Here is a 22,405-nt window from a genome sequence, read left to right on the forward strand (position 1 = left end):
GCTAGTTTGCAAACACAAAAACTGCACTCCCATTTTTTTAGATTTTACATTTCAATTGATTTCAGATATGGAAATGCTGGGATCATGACGCCAGATATTTATTTTATTCAGTTGTATTTGTATTCCATCAGCAATGGACATGTACGTCTCATTGTCCAAACATCATTAAACATCCCTTTTGCTACATGTCCTGGTCATCCTTCTTGCTATTTTATCATCTACTATCTTGGTGATATTGGCTCTTGAGTTGATATTACTAACACACCTTGACCCGGAGACTTGGATATTATTGTGTTAGCATTCAAAACATGGCCTTCCAGATGCAGATGCCATAGCTGGTGTAATTTAAATGTCTTGAATGGGTCTATTGAAAGTATGGGAAGAAAACTTGTTTCAGGAAGGCGTTCAGGATTTGTACATCAAAGTTGAAACTGTGACAGTGAAGAAGTGCTTGCATCCTTCTCCTTTTACTATCATGAGCTGGATCCCTTTATTGCTCCTTATGTTGAACTCATACGAGTGCATGACTTGATCAGGGATCTTATGAAGGTTTGTTTACCGGAACTTGGTGAGTTTCAAAAGGGCTACTCATTGGACAACAAGCAACTCTAATGGCAGAATATGTGTACATTGGTGAACACGCTATTTGGCCACCGTGTGGACATGGCAATGACTTCAAATGACTAGGTCAAAGTACTTTAACTTCTACTCTGCATATAATTGAGCCATTATAAAAAAACTGCAATTCACTTTTTTTGAGGAAGTCGGTTATAGGTATAATTAGTCTTGGTAACGCCGACAGCTGCCAATCATCTGGAGGGACTTTCAATATTTAATAATGCCGTAGCCTAGTCAAAATGTGCTTTGATTGGTTCTCACATGCGGCCTTTACCTGAAAGGGAATGCCGCTGTTATCAAATTATGTTTACTGATGTGCCATCCCCAAATTCTGAATAGGATGCGTAACAAACGAGTCATTACATAGGGCTTGATCAACCTCGTTCCAGGGCGTAATCGACTCACGACCGGACGTCTGGACCGTGATGAGTTTTATTGGCCAGAGAGGGGAACATATAAGTTAGTGTTACATCGGTTTAGCGGCGAGGGAGAGGTCGGGACTGTTGATAGAAATATATCCTTTTTTCTCCTTGTTATTCTTGTAAATGTATTATTCTCCTCGCTCATAGTAAGTGATACCAGAATCTGCATGCTGGTAGAAAAGGATAAAGCTACAATTCAGGATCCTATCTCAGCCCAAGCGATGAGCGACTACCATAAAGACTACCTATTATCACTTGATCTTGAACTCCCTCGATGATTGGCTGTCGCCTTACTTTCAACAGTTCGAGGGCTCATTCAGGATTCTTGGGGAGTTTTGCTGTTGCCATCCTTGACCTTTCCATGCACTTATAATATCCTATTTCATCATCACAGCGTACTAGACTGGGATTATTCAAGGCGTTAGCTTGACTATTTAACAATTGATCGAAAGCATCACCATGAAAACCCGAAATTACGTTTGACATGTCCTCTCAGAGATATAACTACGTTAACGAGCAAAAAATATGTATTTCAAGATAACCCTGTATTACACACGGTTTAAAATGTAAGCACATAGCCCATCGGACAGACGAGGGGCTGTGTCATGTTAGTGTGTATTAGTTAGAAACTGTGGTGGGGCTAGTTTCTATTAAGAGAATAAAGATTATTGATTGAAATATGTTTGTTATCTTAATATGGAGTGAGAATAAGATTTGATGTCTTGACCCTGCAGGGCATAGGCCTAATAATAAATAATATATAATTGTAGAATAATATATAATTGTAGAAAAATAACCGCAGGGGTTGTTCATGAATCCTAACATTCATGAGCAACATCAAGCAGTGCAAATGCCAATAATCATTTTTCTTTTTCTTTTTAATCTTTTTTTTATGTATTGTTACGCCAGTAAACAAATTCCAAGGGCAATAAGCTCTGACCAACCCTCCTCTCATGGACTCTTCACTGCCCTGGAGGCAGTGCTCCACTTCCTGCACCACGGACGTCGGGGAGGAGCAAAACACCGAAGGGGAAGACAGAGCAGTGTTGCCAGATTGGCCCTGATTTCCCGCCCAATCTGGCAACACTTCCCAACATGTGTTGCCAGATTGGCCCGGAAATCCGGCAACATTTCTGGCACAATCTGGCAACACCGAAGGCAGCGATATCCAGGCGATTGCGCTTGAATATCATAGTTACAAAGAAAAGGAGTGGAACCAACACCTGCACCTGCGCACTCTTCGGTAACTAAAGCCAATCCTGATAGAAATCATAGCTTCGCGCAAGTTTGCGTTACTGCGGTATGATGATGATGTTGAAGTACCGATGCTGATGCTCCATCGCGAGTGGTTCCATAGGCCAACACTGCCTCTCTGGTGGCACCGATGGTCCAACCTCGGATGTTATTAGCAAATTGGATATTTATTTGGCTTCCCCATGCCATTGATAAGCTTTATTCAAACGATTCAATGGTAATATATTGGTCGAAATGTTTTTCCTATACGTGATACTGATGATGGGTTAGTAGCGGTCGTGGCTCAGGCTCAAGATCGATGGTTAGAATAAAACTAGTAGGAACTTGATGCGGGAGATCACCGTGCACGACCCGGCAGGGTGACGCTGACCTCACTGACTAGTGACACCTGACCCCTAATACCCAGCCAGCAGCGACCAACTGCCAGCAGTGACCAGGTCGGGACAAGGACGAAGTGAGCATGGCTTCTAGTCAGAACAGATCCGCGCCAGCAGTGGATATCTCCGCTGAAGTCAAGAAGACTGAGCTCAGGCCCAATGAGAAAAAATGTTGTGAGTATAAACCTGCAATCAGATTTTGACCTGGTACACAAACATGTATGCAGACTCTGCACCCTGTCTTCGACTTGAATGAGTAAGTGAGTGAGTGAGTGAGTGAGTGAGTGACTCAGTGACTCAGTGTGATGTTCAAGAAGCACTTGAACCTTCCCAGAGGAATTCGAAAAATGTTTATCTTCGCTATTGTCAACAAAAGTTAATCTACAGAAGTAAAATCTATGGGCAAGCCTGTTCTTGTCAAGAAAGAAAGAATTCACAGATGTTTTGTCGTGAAAAATCCCAGCCATTATTTTCCATTCCATTTTAAGAGGGGACAATGGATTAACAAATATGGTTGCTAGGCAGCAGCCCCCAGAAACAATGTTCAAGGACGAAATGCCTGCAAACTTCCTCTTAGGTAGTACCTGACTTTAAATCTATTGGCTGTTCCTTACAATCTTACTAAGCAAACACACCACAATATTTGGTTCAGCCATTCTTACAAGTGCGTAGTCAAATGTCTTCATGGAAATATTTTCTCGAAAAAGGCTATAATCCTTCCAAATAATGAATCTGTTGAATCGATGCATTGGTCTTTATCTTCGGCAAATTATGCTTTATTGTAAAGTAATGAAGATTAAATTGTATTGATAAACATTATGCTACATGTCGATGGGAAAGTTATGCTGAATCGTCATGTTGAAATGTCCTTGACAATCAAGTTAATACTGTCGTGATGTGCTTCTGTGTGTGTGTGTGTGTGTGTGTGTGTGTGTGTGTGTGTGTGTGTGTGTGTGTGTGTGTGTGTGTGTGTGTGTGTGTGTGTGTGTGTGTGTGTGTGTGTGTGTGTGTGTGTGTGTGTGTACACACCTATGTTGTGTACACAACTGGCAGCGTGGGCCTCCTACATGACCAATTCACCGACGGTGATCGTGATGATCGGTTTACCGGCCCGGGGGAAAACCTACATCTCCAAGAAACTGACACGCTACCTCAATTGGATAGGAGTACCGACCAAGGGTTAGTAAGAGCCCAACCTCAGGGCTAGTGGGGCCAAACACAAGGGTTAGTATGAGCCAAACATCAGTGCTGGTGGGACTAAACACATGGTGGTCGTTTGAGTGCACACCACCTGTTGTCGCAGTTCTCGCAATACATTATTCATAAGTTCCTGAAAAGAGGTTAATGGCCTAGAGGCAGCAGAACAATACACCGAACCAGCCCAGTGGCTGCAGGTTTTGATCAGATTTAATTTTGGATTATAAATTGTTGGACCAATGATGAAATCCATTTTCAATCACGAGAAACTTGATCCTTTGGAAGATCATGTTTTCTTGCCTGAGAGCAATATCTAGACTCCACACACTTGCTTCAAGGTAAATATTCTTTAGACTTTTGGAATGTGTGTTGTGTGTGTCAACCCATGGTGGAAAACTGGTTTGACAGAAAAAGAAAGGTGACATGGTGGCTCGGTGCAGGAACATTTATACCACTGTAATGTTCTTGCTCCTCTCTCTTCCAGTGTTCAATCTTGGAGTTTATAGGAGGGAAGCGGTGAAGTCGTACAAGTCCTACGACTTCTTCAGACATGATAACAAAGAGGCCATGTTAATTAGAAAGTAGGTACATCGCTCTGCTGGATCAGTTTGTCATGTTCAAGATGTTGCGTACACAGCGGATTATCCATAGCATTCTGTCAGCTACAGCTAACTAGCCGTGCAGGAAGTAGTCCATTCACAAGCCCAAATCCTGATCATGAAGCCTAGTTGACGTTTAACCTGATTAGCAAATCATTTGTTATTGCTGGATGTTTTGTATCTTTTCAATCAATACAATACAGATGGTGTATCCTTGTTCTAATGAGAACAGTCTGCTCTCTGATGACATTTCTTTGATGTATGATGTGTAAATGGGTAATTGATGGGTTCATGTCCTCCTTGTAGACATTGTGCTCAGGTGGCCCTTCAGGATGTCAAAGCCTATCTCAACGACGAGGGAGGACAGATTGCAGTAAGACAAAATGTCAGACGCATGTTGTTTCCAATTTAATAAGTGATCCATTTATTTTAATGTTTTTTTTTTTTTAATGAAGGTGTTCGATGCGACCAACACAACCAGGGAAAGGCGGGAAATGATTCTAAATTTTGCAATAGATAATTCTTACAAAGTAAGTTACATGATATTTGTTATACTTGGATTGACTTTAAAGTCTTGACAGTGTGTCTTCCAGAAATGATTTTGATATATCTATGCTAATTTGATAGATTAATTAAAAGGAGTGTTGTTATGTAATTGAGCTCTTTTGGGCTATAATTCATAAATTATTTTTTTATTGTATTTCAGGTGTTTTTTGTGGAGTCTGTCTGTGACGACCCAGACGTCATTGCCACAAATATTATGGTAAATCCAATATAATCTGTAGGCTCTATATTAAAACAAACTTCCAGTCGAGCGAATGCTTATGAACTGTTGTATGTAAACACAAATACAAAATGTCTCCATTCCAGGACGTGAAAGTGTCCAGCCCAGACTACCCCGAGAGGAACCGAGAGAGCGTCATGGAAGATTTCCTTAAGAGAATCGAGTGCTACAAAGTGACCTACCAGCCCTTGGATCCTGATGAACATGACAAGTAGGTTCATGATGGCTCGCCTACTCCTGAAACACATGTCGTTACATGGCGATGGTCATGAACCTACATATCACTATTTCTCATAGCGGTGGTTAGGAGTTGTGTCGCAGATCAGGCTCAAATGCCATAATTGAGTTGAGGTATAAATCTGCGTGTGAATACTGTATGTGCCACAAGGTTTAGGAAACTCAATCAAATTTCAACTTTAGCTTGAAAAGATGCAAACATTTTTTATAGAAGCTATTAGGGGTGGTTAACTCTACTTATTGGGAGATAATAAAATAATACCAGCATCTCACCTGGACGTTGTTTGTTTGCCACATATTCTGTAGTGGATGTTACATCTGTTGTAAATACTTGTTATCTTTCAATGTTTGATGAGAACCTGCGTTTACACGATTCTTCCAATAGGTGGAGGCAATTAATTTACAATACTAGTTTCGGCAAACTGGCAGGTTGCTAAATTGCAAATTTTGATTTGAGATAGTATTTTAATAATAGTAATCTAACCTTTCTAAACAGGTTTTCATTATTCATATTGCATGGCAATAAGAAGGAAGCAAAGAAAGAGATTAGAAGAAAATCACTGTAAATGACTAAGAACTGTAACAACCTGACCAGAATGTGAGGATAAAAACTGTAAAAGAAAATAAGCATTAAAGGTAAAAACATGACTCAAAGTGAAAGCATGAATAAAAACACAAATGAGCCTACATATATTGACAGCATGGCTGTTTCTTACTCTAGAGATGATGACTACAGGACGTACAGATATGTATACCATATAATGCCTGACCATCGCCCCCTGCTGGTTCTCCCCAGGGACCGCTCGTTCATCCAGGTGATCGACGTGGGCCGCCGCTTCCTGGTGAACCGGGTGAAGGACTACATCCAGAGCAAGATCGTGTACTACCTCATGAACATCCACGTCCACTCCCACTCCATCTACCTGTGTCGCCACGGCGAGAGCAGCCACAACGTGGACGGCCGCATCGGGGGCGACTCTGAGCTCTCTGGGCGCGGCAAGCAGGTGGCTACCGGTCTCGCTTAATCATGGAGGATTACTTGGATAGAGTTATAGCCACAGCGTTGTCTTATGCTTGAGCCTGGTTGGTTGATTAACGTTTCAAGGGTGTTTGTGTTGATGTCATAAACGACTGACCATTTTAATGATTCAGAATCTGAGAATCCAACATTAACGGAAACCGTCAAATATAACTATTGACCAGGTGTTCTCAGATCTTCCGATATTCTCACTCAAAAACAAGCTAGTACACAGCATAAATGGAAGATTGAATTGCCGCCTGAAATAAATGTCATTTTTTAGAGTGAATACCACCTAGTCCATTCTCAGTTGGGAGTACTATAATACTATCGGGCCATACCACAATGTCTTGACCCAGGAAGAGTACCTGGGTCAAGATTTGATTATTTTATTCAACTCGAGGTTTGTTTAGAGATACGTTTAGGCAGAGTTTCCAAATATTGGCAGGAAATCCAATCCAAACCAATGCAACAATAACAATATAAACATGATGAGACACAAAAAAGGGGAAATATCAAGAACCTATTTGAGCCCTCCATTGAAAGGTCAGGGTGAAAACAATTTAACGGGAATAAAGCCAAACCATTGCAATTGCAACATACAGTCACTAGATGGCGATAAAGACAATAAAAACAATTTACCCATTTCCTGTGAAACCCTCTCTTTAGCCAATAAGGAGTCGGCCTGACTCAGTCAACAGGGCTGACCTCAGCTTTGGTTAAAGTGTTTGGGGTCTCAAGAAACAAGATTTTGCCTTGGGAGGGCGAAGATGTTTTGAGAAATGGGACGGACTCTCGTAGTGTGGGGGGACTGACTAGCTTGGGGGGATTACGGCGGAAACAGCCAATTAGAAGTGGAGTGATATGTTGAAATCAGTGGGGTCTAAGCACTCGTATATGTTTGTGTAGAAAGGAAAATGGTCCCTATTGGGTTGCATGTGCACTTGCAAAGTTCTGAAACATTAAATGCATTATTTTGCTTAGGGTTGGATTTGTGTTGGTTTAATAGATACATCATTTAGAATGTTGTAGTTCTAGGGGTGCTTCACATACATTTTTCCCCCATGTTTAAAGGCATTGCGGCCCCTTTGCTCTTAGTAGGGAGTAGGGTGACTCGTATACGGGTCCTCTCGGAAGGAAGAGGTTTAAATGATACTCTATAAGACTTCCCCATCATCTATGTTTATTTCAGAGAGACACAGCCGTCTTTAGCCTGTACAGCTCACGTTGCTCCCTGTGTCTCCGTCAGTTTGCGGGGGCGCTGCATGGCTTTGTGGAGGAGCACCACCTCTCTGACCTGAAGGTGTGGACCAGCCAGCTAAGGAGAACCATCCAGACCGCCGAGGAGCTGGGCGTGCCCTACGAACAGTGGAAGATCCTGAACGAAATAGACGCCGTACGTGGGGGGGGGGGGGGGGGGGGGGGGGGGGGGGGGGCAGGTCGGAGCCTGGAAACATTCGATGATAATTGTGCTGGAAGCAAAATTGTAATTACTTAAATTGGGCATAATGTTTTTTAAGTCTGCGTATAAGCATTTACATTTAGGGCATTTAGCAGACGCTTTTATCCAAAGCGACATACAATAAATACATTTAAGCATCCTCATAAGCATCCTTGAGGATTTGGCCCTTACCACCACCGGCTCATTACCTGCTCATTAAAGGAGCTATCTGCATTATTTCTCAAGGAGATTACAGAATTTGCCAACCATACGATGGTCAATCGTGCACGGGCATAACAGCGTGGCTGGGCATAGAAAACCAATTGGGACCTTGACTTTGGAGAGCATTTCCCTGATCGGTAGCTACAAAACTAGCCCTGATTGGTTCATTCATACTGATTCAGCATTATTGTACTCATCGTGTGTGTATGTGTGTTTGTGTGCGTTCAGGGTGTGTGTGAAGACATGACCTACGAGATGATCAAGGAGAAGCACCCAGAGGAGTTTGCCATGAGGGATCTGGACAAGTACTTCTACCGCTACCCCGGAGGAGAGGTGGGCCTTTCTGTCCCAAGGGCCTTGACTGTTTTCAAACTCTCTGTCGTTGTAAATTATACAGTCAGATATTTATCATCATTCAGTCCAGTATAATTCAGATAAGTACACATGTGTTAGGAATAGGTCAAGAACCAATGACCCCATAGTTTGAAAATAACTTACGACGGGCGGTGATGGCGAACCCGAGGTTGCTTGCAGCCGCAAAAGTTTGGAGCATATAGGGCTTGTACATCGTAACGTTATGTCGTAATGATCCCCTCCATTTTTGAAGCATAGGAGCACTGGAACGTAAGTTGTTGTGTTGGTAGTAATGTTTTTTTGGGAATTGTTGAGGAAATAATCGTGAAAGGAATGTCATCGTAGGAGGTCATTGTTATGTTTGTCCTCTCAATATGCAAACAAAAATCCCATGATGCATTCTGATATACAAGCCCTATTGCATATTGTTTTTGCCTTGACAAGGACACATCTGTTAGATAGTTGTATAGGCCATTTTTGGTAATGTTGTCCTTGAACTGAACGCATTGCGATGGAACTGTTAAAAGGCTTCCTGTTATTGAAGTCCAGCTATTGTAAATAATACACACCCTTGGAGTTTTATTGACTTAATTAAATATTTAACAATGCTGGGCCTAATTTGGTATTGTGTTAACCAAAACATTTCTTATTTTTTGTGTTTATATTTGCACATATAAAGTTCACAACACAATTACTTCAGTTTTAGCAGCGCTGCTATTGTGGATGAACTTAATGACAGTACTTAATTAACGTGGCCTCCCCCTCCCCCTGGTGTGTGTGCAGTCCTACCAGGATCTGGTGCAGCGGCTGGAGCCGGTTATCATGGAGCTGGAGAGACAGGGGAACGTCCTTGTCATCTGCCACCAGGCCGTCATGCGCTGTCTCCTGGCCTACTTCTTGGACAAGAGCGCTGGTAAAACACGAAAAACATTAATTACAGTGTAGGAAAAACATAAGCCCGACATTTATTTGTCAATAAACACACCCAGGAAGAGTCTAAGTCATGGATGGGTGGATGATTGCAGGAAACAAGTGTTGACGCTGCTGGCTATTTAAAGATAAACCCAGACTGAGGTTAACCATGACGTTGCAGGGAGTGGTGTTTACCAAGAGCTCAGACTGCTCCCTGGAAAGATTCGCCTACACAGGCATTGCACACATCCCACCTTCGTATTTCCAACATCTGGAATTCTACTGAATACAGGGTATTTGTAAGTTGTGGGGGAACATTCAGATACAAAAAAAACAAAACAAGAAAGAACAAATTAAATGGTTCATATTCTGCTATAATGTTATTTTGTTTATATTGAGGTTTGGCGTTTGATACTGTGAGGTTGGGGGAGAAATAGACCTGCGAGGGCTCTTGCTCTGGCGCTTCCTGGTGGTGTACTGTTATATTATTGCAATAATGTGACTGCCATGCTGCCATCATATTCCATTATGCTACTTTGATGTACTTTCGTAAACCTGTAGGCAGCCATTCAGAAATGTGCTTTTGCTTTGTAAAGGTTCAATATCAATACAATTTTCTTTCTTTCTTGCCAAAAAACTATATACAGTATACATATATTAACATTGTACTATTAACTTTGACATATTCCATAAACCAATATAGATTCTCCAAACTGAAACACACACACCAACTCTCTGAACATCTGAACTGCCCCAAACAACCAACAGACACTATATTTGCTCGTACTTGCCTTACATGAGTCACTTCTGCATTACGAGTCCACACTCTGATTACAACCCTTTGTTGCCCCAGATGATCTGCCCTACCTGAAGTGCCCTCTGCACACCGTCCTGAAGCTCACCCCCGTGGCCTACGGTAGGAGATTCACTCCGGGGCAAAAGCCTATTGCATCGTCAGCTGTTTGATCATTTGTTTGGTTGGGATGTACTTTGGGTTTTGATTTATTTTCCCTCTGTACCATGTTGTTGCAGGTTGTGAAGTGGAACAGTTTGACTTGAAGGTGGAGGCTGTTAACACGCACAGAGACAGACCTTTAGTAAGTGGGCCCTTGTATTTATGCATAATACTGCTGTGCTCCGTCTCCTGCAACTTTTCCGTTCCATTTCACTACATACCTTTTGAGGGGAAGGGGCTGTGGACATCTGCGTGATGTGTCCCATCCGTCCACTACTTAGAAGTATGGGCCTGATCCCCCACCCCCACATCAGATGTGGTCAACATTAAAACCCTGAGGGCCTGGCAGCGTCCACAGAAAGTTCCCTCTTTAAATCACACGTGCCCAATAACATGGGCATCTTGTTGAGTCTGAACTGGCGTCAGAGACATATTGGAATGAGGTTAGACTTGTTGTGTCCCTATTTGGCTGGAGATACTGGTAGTTGTACCATAGTGTCCTCTCTGATAAAATGGGTTGCTTGTCAGTGGTTGTTTTCTTTGCTCTCATCTCTTTCACACGCAAAGTCATAGTCTGACACAGTCCACGGCTCATCAGAGTTCCCAGCAAACAAACCGATAAACGTACAAAAACAACTGAGATAATTTTGGAACATTTATTCATGGATCTTTTTCTAAATAGGTCAAGGGTCAACCAGATGGCGTGCCGACGACCTCCTCCCGGCGGAACAGCTTCACACCGCTGTCAAGCCAGGACCAAGTGAAGCGACCTCGCATGTACAGCGTTGGTAACCCCCCGCTCAGACGGGCCCAGGCTCCTACTCTTCCCAGCATGCATTTCTCCGAAGCCTCTGAGGTACCAGCGCTTCTGGCTTCTAAGTCACATTAATGTTTGAAAATGTTGTGTTTATGTTATGAAAGAATTATGTCGAACATTGTTGAGGGGGAAAAAAAGGTTTGAGGTATAGAGTCTTGGTAGAATAGACCTTTTCACCCGCCATCAAGATGTTGGACCAAATAGACTAGGTACTACAAACACAAATTTCATGTAAACATTCTCCTTTCTAATAACCGTACATCAACCAAAGTCACTTTCTAAGTAGTAACACTTGTTAAACACCTGAACTGCCATGAGGGGGTCATTTTGACTGCTGGTAAATTTATACAAAATCTGAATACTTTTTGTAAAGTTTCAGCATTGTCCGCCCTTCCATGACTTTGATTTCCAAAGTTTACACTTGTTCTTGTTCTGAACGTTCAGAAATTAAAATGATGCTGTAAACATGATCCCCGTTGTAGCTGCAAGGCCGCACCTTTCCTCCAGACTAATAATGAGATCCACAGTAGACTCAACTATTATTCATTTGCAGCAATAACTAGTTATTTTAAGGCAATGCTTATTATGGGCAACTGTGATGACAGTACTTCATTTTCTTGTCGTGTAAATTTGTACTAGTTTTGTACAACCCGTCTACAGGAAAATACTGTTCCTTCTTGGGATTGTTTTGCCTGTTCACTGATTGTGCAGAATATAATCATTGATACCAGCGAGGTCGTCAGTAGAATACAGCATCAGGCCTCCTACGTGTTCGGCCTTCACTGTGTAGCCCTTGGCCATCTGGTCATAATGTCAATCTCAAATCTAAAATTGGCTACATTTATAATACAACATGTACTTCCCAACCGTCTGATCAGAGCATTAATCTGAATTAAGCATAAAGGCTTGCAGTGTGAACAAGGCCAAAAATGTAGCTCACGCATTATACCCAATAGTTAAATACATAATTGAACTCGAGGCCTTTGCAGCATGTATTTAAACTATTTTGAGAAGCTTATTGGGCAAGACTTTTCTTCAAGTTGAGTAGTCTACCACAGACTCTTGCAGCAGTGCAGCACAACGTTATCTTTGTCTATGACAAGAAACAATCAAAAATATCGGGGCGGTCAAATGGTAGTTCAGGGGAACCAGCGCCTAGTATTAAAGACAAAGAAGACAAGCGGAATACCAGACCGATGGTTTCCACATGGCTCTGGAAGCTCCCACTTCACAATATTAACCCAGGCGCAGCCAACCAAAACATCTGCTTCATCTTGCTCTCTCTTTCTTTCTCTCCTTCATCTCCCCCAAACACAGGACAATCTGAATGGCTTCGGCCCAGCAGAAGCAGGCGACGGAGTGCGGAATAAGATGTTAGAAAAACCTCTAGCATGATAATGGTTCTCATCTTGTATCTTGGGTATTCATCTAGCTCAAATCAGCCATTTAAGGTCACGTCTATTTTAGAACTGAGGAGGGAGGGAGGGAGGGGGGGTGTTGACCGGGTCTTGCCTTCTGCGTTGCCATAGTTGTTGTTGTTGTTGTGTTAGATTGATGAGCGAATTAGATGAGCGAATGAGAGTAAGTGTCTAAAAACAGCAGGTATGAATCGTATAAATAATGAAGTGAACGAATGAGGTTAATTTATTATGTTTTAAATGTGGTCTGAATGGTGGGCTAAGCTTCACTGTAATCGCTGAACCACTTGTTAATCATGTCAAATCTGTGCCTTGTGCCGTTCAACGGCTGATTGTTCAAGGAAAGCCTCACACAGCCTTGGTTTGCTGCAGATTAAAATTCCTTTTCTGTCTTTTTTTCCATTGTTTGAAGGTGAACAATGATTTTAGCAATCTGAAATGTAAAATGTATTTTGCTTCAGATTCATAATGTACATATTTAGGGGAACTTGTAGTTTTGTATAAAAACCTAATATGGAAAAATGTAACACCACTGGTTTTTTGTCAAATGTTTTTCTCATTGATGCCTGGTTGTTTATTCTATACAGTTTTGCAATAAGTGTTCATTTGTGACATTAATGATTCAATGTTATCAGACTTTATGGCATAGGTAATCTGATCTAGAAGATGTTAATATCTGTCCATTTTCCATGATACGTTATTGATGTAGATAGTTAAATGAAGTTTGAAACGGCTTTGTCTTTTTAGAGCCTTTATCATAACAGGAAATTCCTTTCCTTCTGGACAAAGAGGGTTTAAAAACATCAAAATTAAAAACAGTTAAGCACTTGCCATCAAATAACTATTCTCAAATGGGTCCTAAAACTATTTTCTAGCAACATCAGTTTTAGCAATACAAGCAAATTTATAGACTATATATTTTTAGAATCGGCTCAGAAGTCTTTGGTATGAAGAGCTGATATGAGCCAAACAACTTGAGATATTTGGCAGCATTCTGTTTAGCATTCCAACTCTTCCTGGTCTCAGAAGCGATGCTAATTATAAGTTGATACTAATCAAAAAAAATCAGGAGGAACTTTGAAAACACTCAAAATTGTTTGACTTTGTATCATCTAATCCAAAGGAATACTACTTGGAATCACACCAGTGGGCTAAGAGAAGAAAGCAGCTCCCTTGGTCGCCCCTTTGCAGAGGGCCTCTTGGCAAGCTGAAATCTCTGCAAGGGCTTGTTCACACTACCTCCGTCCGTCCATTTGGCTACGTGGCCTGCGTCAAAAAGTTGAGAAATGTTCAACTTTTCAGGCAGCGCCGGATCCGTCGGCCAATCAGATCGCGGTTATGCAAACACACTTTCCTGGATCCATTTTGCAATAACAAGCAGGAAGAAGCAAGAAAAATCTGTCCGTTATATATTTTTAAAGAAATGGTGAGTAATAGGATAATTGTTTTTAGTCACCTGCTGTTTGTGTCCTCTTTTGTATTAATATCCACACATCGGCTTTGTAGAGCGATTTGATTGGCTGCAGTATAACTCTACAAAGACTGATCTCCTATACGTCAGACACGCCCTCGCCATACGCCAACGGACGCATGTAGTGTGAGCAAGGCGGCCTTCCTCCTCCCTATCAAGGGTACTGGGAAGGATCCTGATTATGGATCCGTTTGACCAGACTATCCAGAGAATTGCCACAAATTTCATGAGGAACCAGTGTAAATACCTTGACACCACTGTCCTGGATCATTGTTGCCTTTTGAAGCAAACACGGATATAATCATCAAAAAGTGCCAACAGCGTTAATATTTCCTGAGGAGCTAAACTCCTTGGGGGTAAACAGAAATGCCCTCAATCCTCAAGCACGATCATGTTCTCGTTTTCTTCATCTTCTGGTTCTAATGTCTTACAATCCAAAACAAGAAACACGTTCAAATAGGCCAGCCCTTGGGTCTCTGACCTCACTGCCTGGCCAGCAAACGCTTCAGTCAGCCCACTCCATCCTACACCCCCCCATGTCCTACACAAGGCCTTCGAACTGCTGTTCTCTGGTAGGTGATATATGAAGGCAACCTTCACACTGTAGGCTGTTTAGTAGGCTGTTTGCCTACTAAACTCCAGGCGGCCCCCTCTTTCTCCTTCACCTGGGTGCGATCACCACATCTAATGGTCCTTCACAGTACGACCCCCCCCCCCCCTTTCCACAGCCATTGTGCTTTCCACTACCTTTTAAGATTTTATGATTTAAGACTTTCAGAGCCACTTTTGGTCACTGCTGTGTATATTTCTGTGTCTGGCACGCGGCCACCCCATCTCTACTGTCTGGTAGCTTCAGAAATCGCCCCTCTGGATAAATAAGGTTTTTTGAATTGAATTGTATTGTTTGAAAACAGGTCTGGGGACGTGCGCTGGCGGGAGCACGTCTCTGTGGTCGGGGGGGTCGACGTCGTACCCCCTGGGGCCCAACACCCCGGCTGCATAGCTCCACTCACCACTGCTCGCAGAGGGCCACCAGGATCAGGCCCGACCAGTCGTAGCGCGCTCTGTCCATCAGAGGCCGCAAGGGGGCTACTGGGGGGAAAGAGGACGCCAAACAGGTCCCTCTGCGCCTGGCCTCCTCTAGATCTCTGTCACGACCTGAGGACGGAGACCCCGGTCCGCTGCCATGGGCTGGTATATACATATATATATATATCGTTACGTCACACAGATTTTTGCAAGTGAAGAAGGAGAGCGGAATACATTATCTGTTCTGAGAAGCTATGATCAGACAGGAACAGTTGTGGTTAGCAAATGTAGGCTTCCTGATTCTGAGGCATGAGTAGTACCGAGCCCCACCCAAATGTAAGCTTACACAACAGCCTGACAAGAGCATGGGAAAAACGTTTTTTTACGTCATGCCAAACCTTTAGGTTTAGGGAATGTAAACTTGAATAACCTAACATTTTGGTAAAACGAGCCCAATGACTGTTAGTCATGTCTCAAATATGAAAAAAAAGAATTGAAAAAGAATACACTTTCACACAATCTCTATTATGATCTTGCTTACATCACTGAAGGTGTCCCGGTCTCCTCCTAACGGCAGACCCCCCAGTGGTATTTATCTCTTCCTTTTCAACGTAATGTTCCGAAAAGTAGAGTATTATTATTTTCAAATTAATTTAAATGAATCCAAATACCAATGGCTAAACAATAGGCCTACACCCTGTTTCCAATGTGTTTGGGCTCCCGGACACCTCCCACTACTTATACTCGACCTTATAGTGAAGATGTATCCTTCGACAGAGCAACATGGCACCGATGATGATGAAGGTGGGGATGCTCTTGTTTCTTGCGCTTTCGATCCACGCTGCAGGTAATTTAGCCCTCCCCCAACCGCTCAATTGCTTCGGAGTTTTTAAAAACTTGAACGTTTTTAAAAAAATCTACTTAACTTTCTCTTTATTTAACAGCACGTCGAAAACAAGGAAACGCTTGTGAAAATAGGCAAAATGGTGAGTTCACAAAGGTAACTGCCAACAACTACAAAGAGACGAGCGCCGTGACCAATGAAGAGGAGCTGTACGACTGCTCAACTACACAGACGACCAAGGGGGTCCTGAGGTGTCTGGAGGGGCAGTGGACGAAGTGCCGCCGTGAGTAGCTCACCTTCCCCAAATGTATCTTGTTATGTTCTTTCGTGACATTGAAATAGTATTGCATAAGTGCGTGCGTCAGTAGGCTGTTTTATATTACGACTGCTTCAAATTTCGATTTGCACAGTCCTCGTTTAAATGACCCACCCCCTTTTTGTAATCTCCGTTGTGAACGTGGAACAATAAAGCCCTTTATTTTATTTATTTATTTTTTAAGGTAACGCTCCCACGATTTTCTATTGGCCGGTACTCTTGTCTATTAGATGTATGTATCAGTCAGCGCTTTCATTTCGTAGCCTATTACATGGTCTACTATTGAATACGAACTATACAAATATATACATAAATGATAGATAGTGTCCGTACAGAGCTGGGCCAGGGCAGTAGGGAGTAGGAAACCGGTCAAGGGGCCAACAGGGGTGAGTCATTTCGATTCTGCTACGCCTACCCAGAATATCCAAAACAAAAGTAAACACACTATAATACTCTATTATGATTATGACAATGATACTTTACATTTTTTTAGTGGATAATATCTGCATTTTTCGAGTTTTATATTCATCTTCATTGTTGCACTTATTGTGAGTTACATTTGTAATGATTCAAAGTAATATTGTTTTGTCAGAAAGAAACATTTCTAAATACTTTCCATTTACAGCTGATTTAGTTTTTTAAAAGAGTGTTTCATACTCCTCACTGGTATAGGTATAGCCCAAATTGTTGCTACTATTCATATTTGTTTGGTTGAAACATAAATTAACAAATACATATTGTCAAAAGAACAAACATTACAAACATGCTATTTTAATTGAAAGCACGTTTTCTTCCTTTCCAGGGGTCTGCGGTAGGCCAGTTAGCACCGATGCCAATGCCTACCTTGAAAACAAAGAGACCAGCTTCGCCCCTGGAGTCAAAATCCGCTACTCGTGTGCCGTTGGATATGCTCTGTCCGGGGGCAATCGACACCGAAGATGTTTACCTAAAACATTTACATGGTCGCCTTTAACCATAAAATGTGAACGTAAGAAATTCTCTGTGGTTTCAACCTTATTTGAACAACCTACCGTAGCCTATAGTTTATAGGTGAATTCATCATTAATTATTACATAAATAACTCCAGTATCGCATTCAACAGAGGTAGATGTTTATGAGGGTCCTGACCACCAGATTGATGATTTCATCTTTCACACCAGGCAGTTCATGTGGCTCTGCTGGAGAGATCCTGAACGGAGAGGTCATCTATACTGGAGTAGAATTTGGACATACAGCCACAACAGTCTGTGCCAAGGGGTAAGAGGTGTGTGCGTGCGTGCGTGCAAGACTGCGTGCACGTGTGTGTGTGTCATTCAAATGAGCCATTTGATTATTTTGTGATGTATGGAGAAAGAGTGTAATATAATCTGTAGCTGTAACGGCTTCCCGCGCACCATTACCAGATACTTGCTGGTGGGAAAGGCCAACAGGACCTGCTTGAGTGGTGGTTGGGATGGACGTCCAGCCTTTTGTGAAGGTCAGTGTCACCCCAATACGCAGTAAGGTCACCTTCCAGAACCTTTTTGGTATTGTTTGTATTTCTGCAGCCTTCGTTTCATCTCTGTGTGTGTGTGTGTGTGTGTGTGTGTGTGTGTGTGTGTGTGTGTGTGTGTGTGTGTGTGTGTGTGTGTGTGTGTGTGTGTGTGTGTGTGTGTGTGTGTGTGTGTGTGTGTGTTTGCGCACACGTGTGTGTGTGGTGTCGTGCGTCCCCTAGCCGTGCAGTGTACCAAACCAAAGACCAACACAGAGACATTGGGCCCCTGGAAGGCCTCGTACACGTACAGACAGGTCCTGATGTTCCGCTGCCGTCAGGGCACTCTTGTGGGCCAGAAGGCCATCTCGTGCAGCGAGAACGCGACCTGGAGTGCCCCCCCTCCCGTCTGCAAAGGTACCACTCCACATCCCCCCCATGAGAACAAAGATCATTTTAATCCATTATTTGATTTAGGTTTAGTTAGGAACTAGTAAGTATATTGTTGCTTTAGCTTTCCTAGTATGTCATATTTAAGCCTTATGCATTACTACGGGATAACCTTAAAGGAATACTTCACCGGTGGAGACATGAATCTGTATTGAAAGTCGAATAGTAGCATCAATTTCAAATGTTGTGCCCCCTTGACCAAGGAAAGGGAGACAGTGACATTTTGGCGCTTGCGGATTGAAGACGACAACTCCCACAATGCCAATCAGCATAACATAACAGCCAATCAGCGTTCACTCCCTGAGGGACGTAACATAACAGCCAATCAGCGTTCACTCCCTGGGGGATGTAACATAGCAGCCAATCTTCGTTCACTCCCTGGGGGACGTAACATAGCAGCCAATCAGCTGCTATGTTACGTCGGCCAGAGTCCTGCACGGGTTCGGGTACCCGACGGGTGAACCGCACAATTTCGATGAAACAGGGGAAAAATAATGTAGGTACTGTGTCGGGACACGGGTGCTGGTCGGGTCGGACGCCTGAACAGCGCGGGTTGGTCACGGGTTTTGCGATTGTGAGTGAGACTTTTCCGGGGCTGGAGATGTTATTCAGCAGCAAACGAGTAAACTACAACCGTCCACAGTGGATGATTTTTTGCACAGCAATCTAAAGCACCACGCCAAACACCAGATAGTATAATTCCCCGGTGTTCGACCCAATGTTTAAAATCATCCTTCGTGTGCGGATCGGGCGTCGGTATCAATTCATAGGTGCGGAATGTAGAGAACGAATTGGGGGAAGAGACGTTGGCTTTGAAGAACTGCAACTTCAGATTGATGTGGAACTGCGAACCGCGACATGGAGGAGAAAGGGATTGTTGCCCGCGATTGTCTCCCGCTGGAGCCCCGCTGCCCGCTTCACCACGACAGCGGGGCTCCGGCGGAAGACAATCGCGTTCCACAATCGCGGGCCTCAAACCCTTTCTCCTCCATGTCGCAGTTCAGTCTACTTCAGATTGAAGGTTGTATCAGCGATTCTGATTGAAACATAAAGTATCACATTCATCAGCTTTTTCCTCACGATCCGCAAGCTGCCCGTCCCATAAGCAGGCTGCAAAAAAACGTGTCTCTCTAGGCAGCCTAGGCTCCGAGATCGCACACAAAAACAAATGGTACTACCAACACCTCAAAATCAAAATAAACAGTGTTCCAACCAATCACAGAAAAGGGGTGGGTGTTGTGGTGTTTTGCGCTCGTGCCTGGGCTATGCGACCCTTCGAGTGTCGTATGTGTTGCGCGTTCATGGTCATGCACGTTCATGAAAATGCGTGTCCATGATCATTTTCAAACACGGGAGGGAGGGGCTAGCTGGCTCTGTTTGTTTGGAATCTCGCAACGGAAGTCAGGGCAACCAGAATCGCTGATACAACCTTTAATGTGGAAGAACCAGAGGCATGGAAGAACCAGAGACGTCGGTGAACCCGACGGAGTAGTTTGAGATGATATTATGAAAAAACGACTGCGTCGGGTTCCCGATGTCTCTGGTCCTTCCACATCAATCTGAAGTTGCAGTTCAATCTGGACTCCCATTGCAAATTAGCTTCTGCCATGTTCGGAGGTTTGTGTCGGTCTAGTTCTCTAGCTAAACGGTGAAGAAACATGGTGGAATTTTGTGATTTTGTCATCTCGTACGTGAGCTGGTGGTATGTAGTCCTCGGCCCTTCTAGCCTTCTTTAATAGGTCCATGGTTTTAGCCATCAAACAAATTTCTACTGACATGACGTCAAACGCGTCATTTGACGTCAGGTCAGGAGAAATGTAAGGAGGGCAGCTGGGCCAAGGGAAGACTGGGCTAGACTGATATATAAATATTATATTATAATAGAGATTTTATAATGATAGAACGGCGGTTCTGTGTCGGTGAAGTATCCCTTTAATGAAAAGTGCTTAAAAGTATTATTATTTGCCATTTAAAACATATTGTATAAATGTTAATCAATACAATTTGTGCTAAGAATACGACCGAGTGACCAGATGAATTTCTTTTTCCTTACAGATGTTGAATGTCCTCGTCCAAACGTGCCGCACTCGTCCCTGTCAGGGTCGTGGCGCCCACCGTTTAGGTACAGGGCCTCGATGACCTTCTCATGCGACCCTGGCTACGTTCTGGAGGGCCAGTCCTCCGTGTCCTGTAGCCTGGAGGGGAGATGGACCCCCGCTCTTCCCCAATGCATTTGTAAGTAAAACTTAAAGGTTTCATGGCATGAAAATCTCACTTTATGAGGTTTTCTAACATTAATATGAGTTCCCCTAGCCTGCCTATCGTCCCCCACTGGCTAAAATTTGCGTTTGTTGTAAAACAAGCACTAGGCATCCTGCTCGCCTTTCGAAAAATGGAAGCTCAAGCGCGCTGATTTGGAATGTGGCCCCATATGTCGTCATAAGGGGCCAAATTACGTCATAAGGGGGAAAATTACGTCATAAGGGGTCAAATTACCTCCCCAAATTACCTCCCCTCTGCCTTGCCCGCCCAGAGAATTTGGCCCGCCAATAAGACAAAGAGCTACGACCGTGCGAGCGCCACATGTGTGTGTGTGTGTGATTAAACACACTGTATCGCAAGTGTTGTACACTCCTTTGTTATTCTGATAACCGTTCTGCTGTTGCTGTTATAATAATAATAATAATAATACATTTAATTTAGAGGCGCCTTTCAAAACACCCAAGGTCACCTTACAGAGCATATAGTCATCATACATTTTTTAAAAAACAAGACATTGTGGAAAAAATAAATAAATAAATAAATAAATAAACATAAGCAATAAGAAATAAATAAAACAAAAACAAGACAAAACAAAACAAAAAACAAACAAAACAGTGATCAGTTAGACGTTGTGTGCGAGTTTGAACAGGTGAGTTTTGAGTTGTGACTTGAAGGTTGTAATGGTGTCTGACTGTTTTATGTGTGGGGGGAGGGAGTTCCAGAGCCTGGGTGCTGAACAGCTGAATGACCGGGCACCCATTGAAGTGAGTCGTGATGTGGGGATACATAGTAGTCCAGCAGAGGTTGAGCGGAGGGAGCGGGAGGGAGTGTATTCTTGGAGGAGGTCGCAGAGATAACTGGGGGCTAGGTTGTGGAGAGCTTTGTAGGTGAGGAGTAGGGTTTTGTATTGGATGCGGTAGTGTACTGGGAGCCAGTGAAGTTGAATGAGGACAGGGGTGATGTGGTCAGATGATTTGGTGCGGGTGATGATCCGGGCGGCTGAGTTCTGAATGATCTGCAGTCTGTTGATGAGTTTGGTGGGGAGTCCGGTGAGGAGGGCGTTGCAGTAGTCTATGCGTGATGTGACAAATGAGTGAACTAGGATTTCAGTGCTGGATTGGGTCAGTGATGGGCGGAGTCTGGCGATGTTGCGGAGGTGGAAGAATGCAGTCCGGGTGATGTTGTGAATATGGGGTGCGAATGAGAGGGTGTTGTCCAGGATGACGCCGAGGCTCTTGACTTTGGAGGAGAAGGGTACTGGGAATCCATCGATAATTATGAGTGGAGCTGGGGTGTGTTGTGATTTAGTGAGGGTGGATTTGGATCCGATGAGCAGGGCCTCGGTCTTGTTTCCATTGAGTTTCAGGAAGTTCCTGCTCAACCAGCTCCGGATCTCATCCAGGCACGTGATGAGGGAAGTGGGGGGGATGGCAGCGGTGGGTTTGGTGTTATGGTGCATAACACGTTGGTTCTTTTCTCTGGTATTTCCACAATGAGACAGTAGTTGGGGTTATCTCAGCCCTGGTTGAGAAGGAATTGGGGGAAAGGAACTTTGGCTTTGACTCCCTGAAGTACATGAACTGCGACATGCTGCCCACCGCCCGCTGCCGCTAGGAACCACCGCCACGAAGCACCACCGCCTGGCAGCGGGCAGCACGTGGTTCAGTCTACTTCAGATTGATGTGGAAGTGGAAGAACCAGAGACGTCGGAGAACCCGACGCAGTCGTATGTGATTCATATATCGTCTGGAGGCGCACACAGCTTTTGGCCGTGATAATATGTATCATATGATTTTTAACATCAATTGCATCACAGACAGTAAAGTTCAAATGCTCGTAAATTCCCTCAAACATTCCACCGCAAAAGATGTTTATGGTATGGACTCAGCCATGCTCAAACACCTTAAAGATGTATTGGCACCCCCCATTACACAGAT

The 22,405-nt window shown here is 43.4% G+C and overlaps 2 protein-coding genes across 8 annotated transcripts in view; both read left to right on the forward strand.

Annotated features, from left to right (window-relative positions):
* The first annotated feature begins 2,045 nt into the window (after window positions 1–2,045).
* On the forward strand, window positions 2,046–14,981 carry LOC130385359 (6-phosphofructo-2-kinase/fructose-2,6-bisphosphatase 2-like). Of its 6 annotated transcripts, none has more exons than XM_056593872.1 (16): window positions 2,046–2,511; window positions 2,701–2,845; window positions 3,725–3,850; window positions 4,353–4,449; window positions 4,774–4,840; window positions 4,923–4,997; window positions 5,174–5,230; window positions 5,338–5,462; window positions 6,285–6,492; window positions 7,756–7,902; window positions 8,398–8,502; window positions 9,307–9,436; window positions 10,289–10,351; window positions 10,468–10,532; window positions 11,073–11,246; window positions 12,525–14,981. In XM_056593872.1, exons 2-16 carry the CDS (start codon window positions 2,755–2,757, stop codon window positions 12,600–12,602), a joined length of 1,608 nt encoding a protein of 535 aa, XP_056449847.1. In that variant the 5' UTR covers window positions 2,046–2,511; window positions 2,701–2,754; the 3' UTR covers window positions 12,603–14,981. The 6 variants fall into 6 exon arrangements, with proteins under 6 accessions (XP_056449847.1, XP_056449831.1, XP_056449854.1 ...); XM_056593856.1 differs by having other exon boundaries at window positions 2,705–2,845; XM_056593879.1 differs by having other exon boundaries at window positions 2,046–2,283; window positions 2,705–2,845.
* A 701-nt stretch (window positions 14,982–15,682) lies between these two features.
* The window catches only part of LOC130385354 (complement receptor type 2-like), a 28,594-nt gene continuing 21,871 nt past the window's right edge, over window positions 15,683–22,405 (forward strand). The window contains exons 1-7 of one of the 2 annotated variants that reach the window (XM_056593835.1): window positions 15,683–15,972; window positions 16,070–16,252; window positions 17,088–17,273; window positions 17,446–17,542; window positions 17,689–17,762; window positions 18,000–18,173; window positions 20,262–20,441. In XM_056593835.1, coding sequence (XP_056449810.1) covers window positions 15,909–15,972; window positions 16,070–16,252; window positions 17,088–17,273; window positions 17,446–17,542; window positions 17,689–17,762; window positions 18,000–18,173; window positions 20,262–20,441 — 958 coding nt within the window. In that variant the 5' untranslated portion in view covers window positions 15,683–15,908. The remainder of the gene's footprint in view (window positions 15,973–16,069; window positions 16,253–17,087; window positions 17,274–17,445; window positions 17,543–17,688; window positions 17,763–17,999; window positions 18,174–20,261; window positions 20,442–22,405) is intronic. The other variant, XM_056593825.1, reaches the window with a different exon arrangement.

This window comes from Gadus chalcogrammus, chromosome 1 (assembly GCF_026213295.1).
Source record: "Gadus chalcogrammus isolate NIFS_2021 chromosome 1, NIFS_Gcha_1.0, whole genome shotgun sequence".
Taxonomy (NCBI): domain Eukaryota; kingdom Metazoa; phylum Chordata; class Actinopteri; order Gadiformes; family Gadidae; genus Gadus; species Gadus chalcogrammus.

Bases quoted from the DNA above. Each gene is read 5' to 3' on its own strand.
- LOC130385359 (XM_056593872.1), top strand. From the start codon at position 2,755: ATGGCTTCTAGTCAGAACAGATCCGCGCCAGCAGTGGATATCTCCGCT. The intron at 5,463-6,284 runs GTAGGTTCATGA...GGTTCTCCCCAG, and splicing joins GATCCTGATGAACATGACAA to GGACCGCTCGTTCATCCAGG. The intron at 10,352-10,467 runs GTAGGAGATTCA...ATGTTGTTGCAG, and splicing joins GCTCACCCCCGTGGCCTACG to GTTGTGAAGTGGAACAGTTT.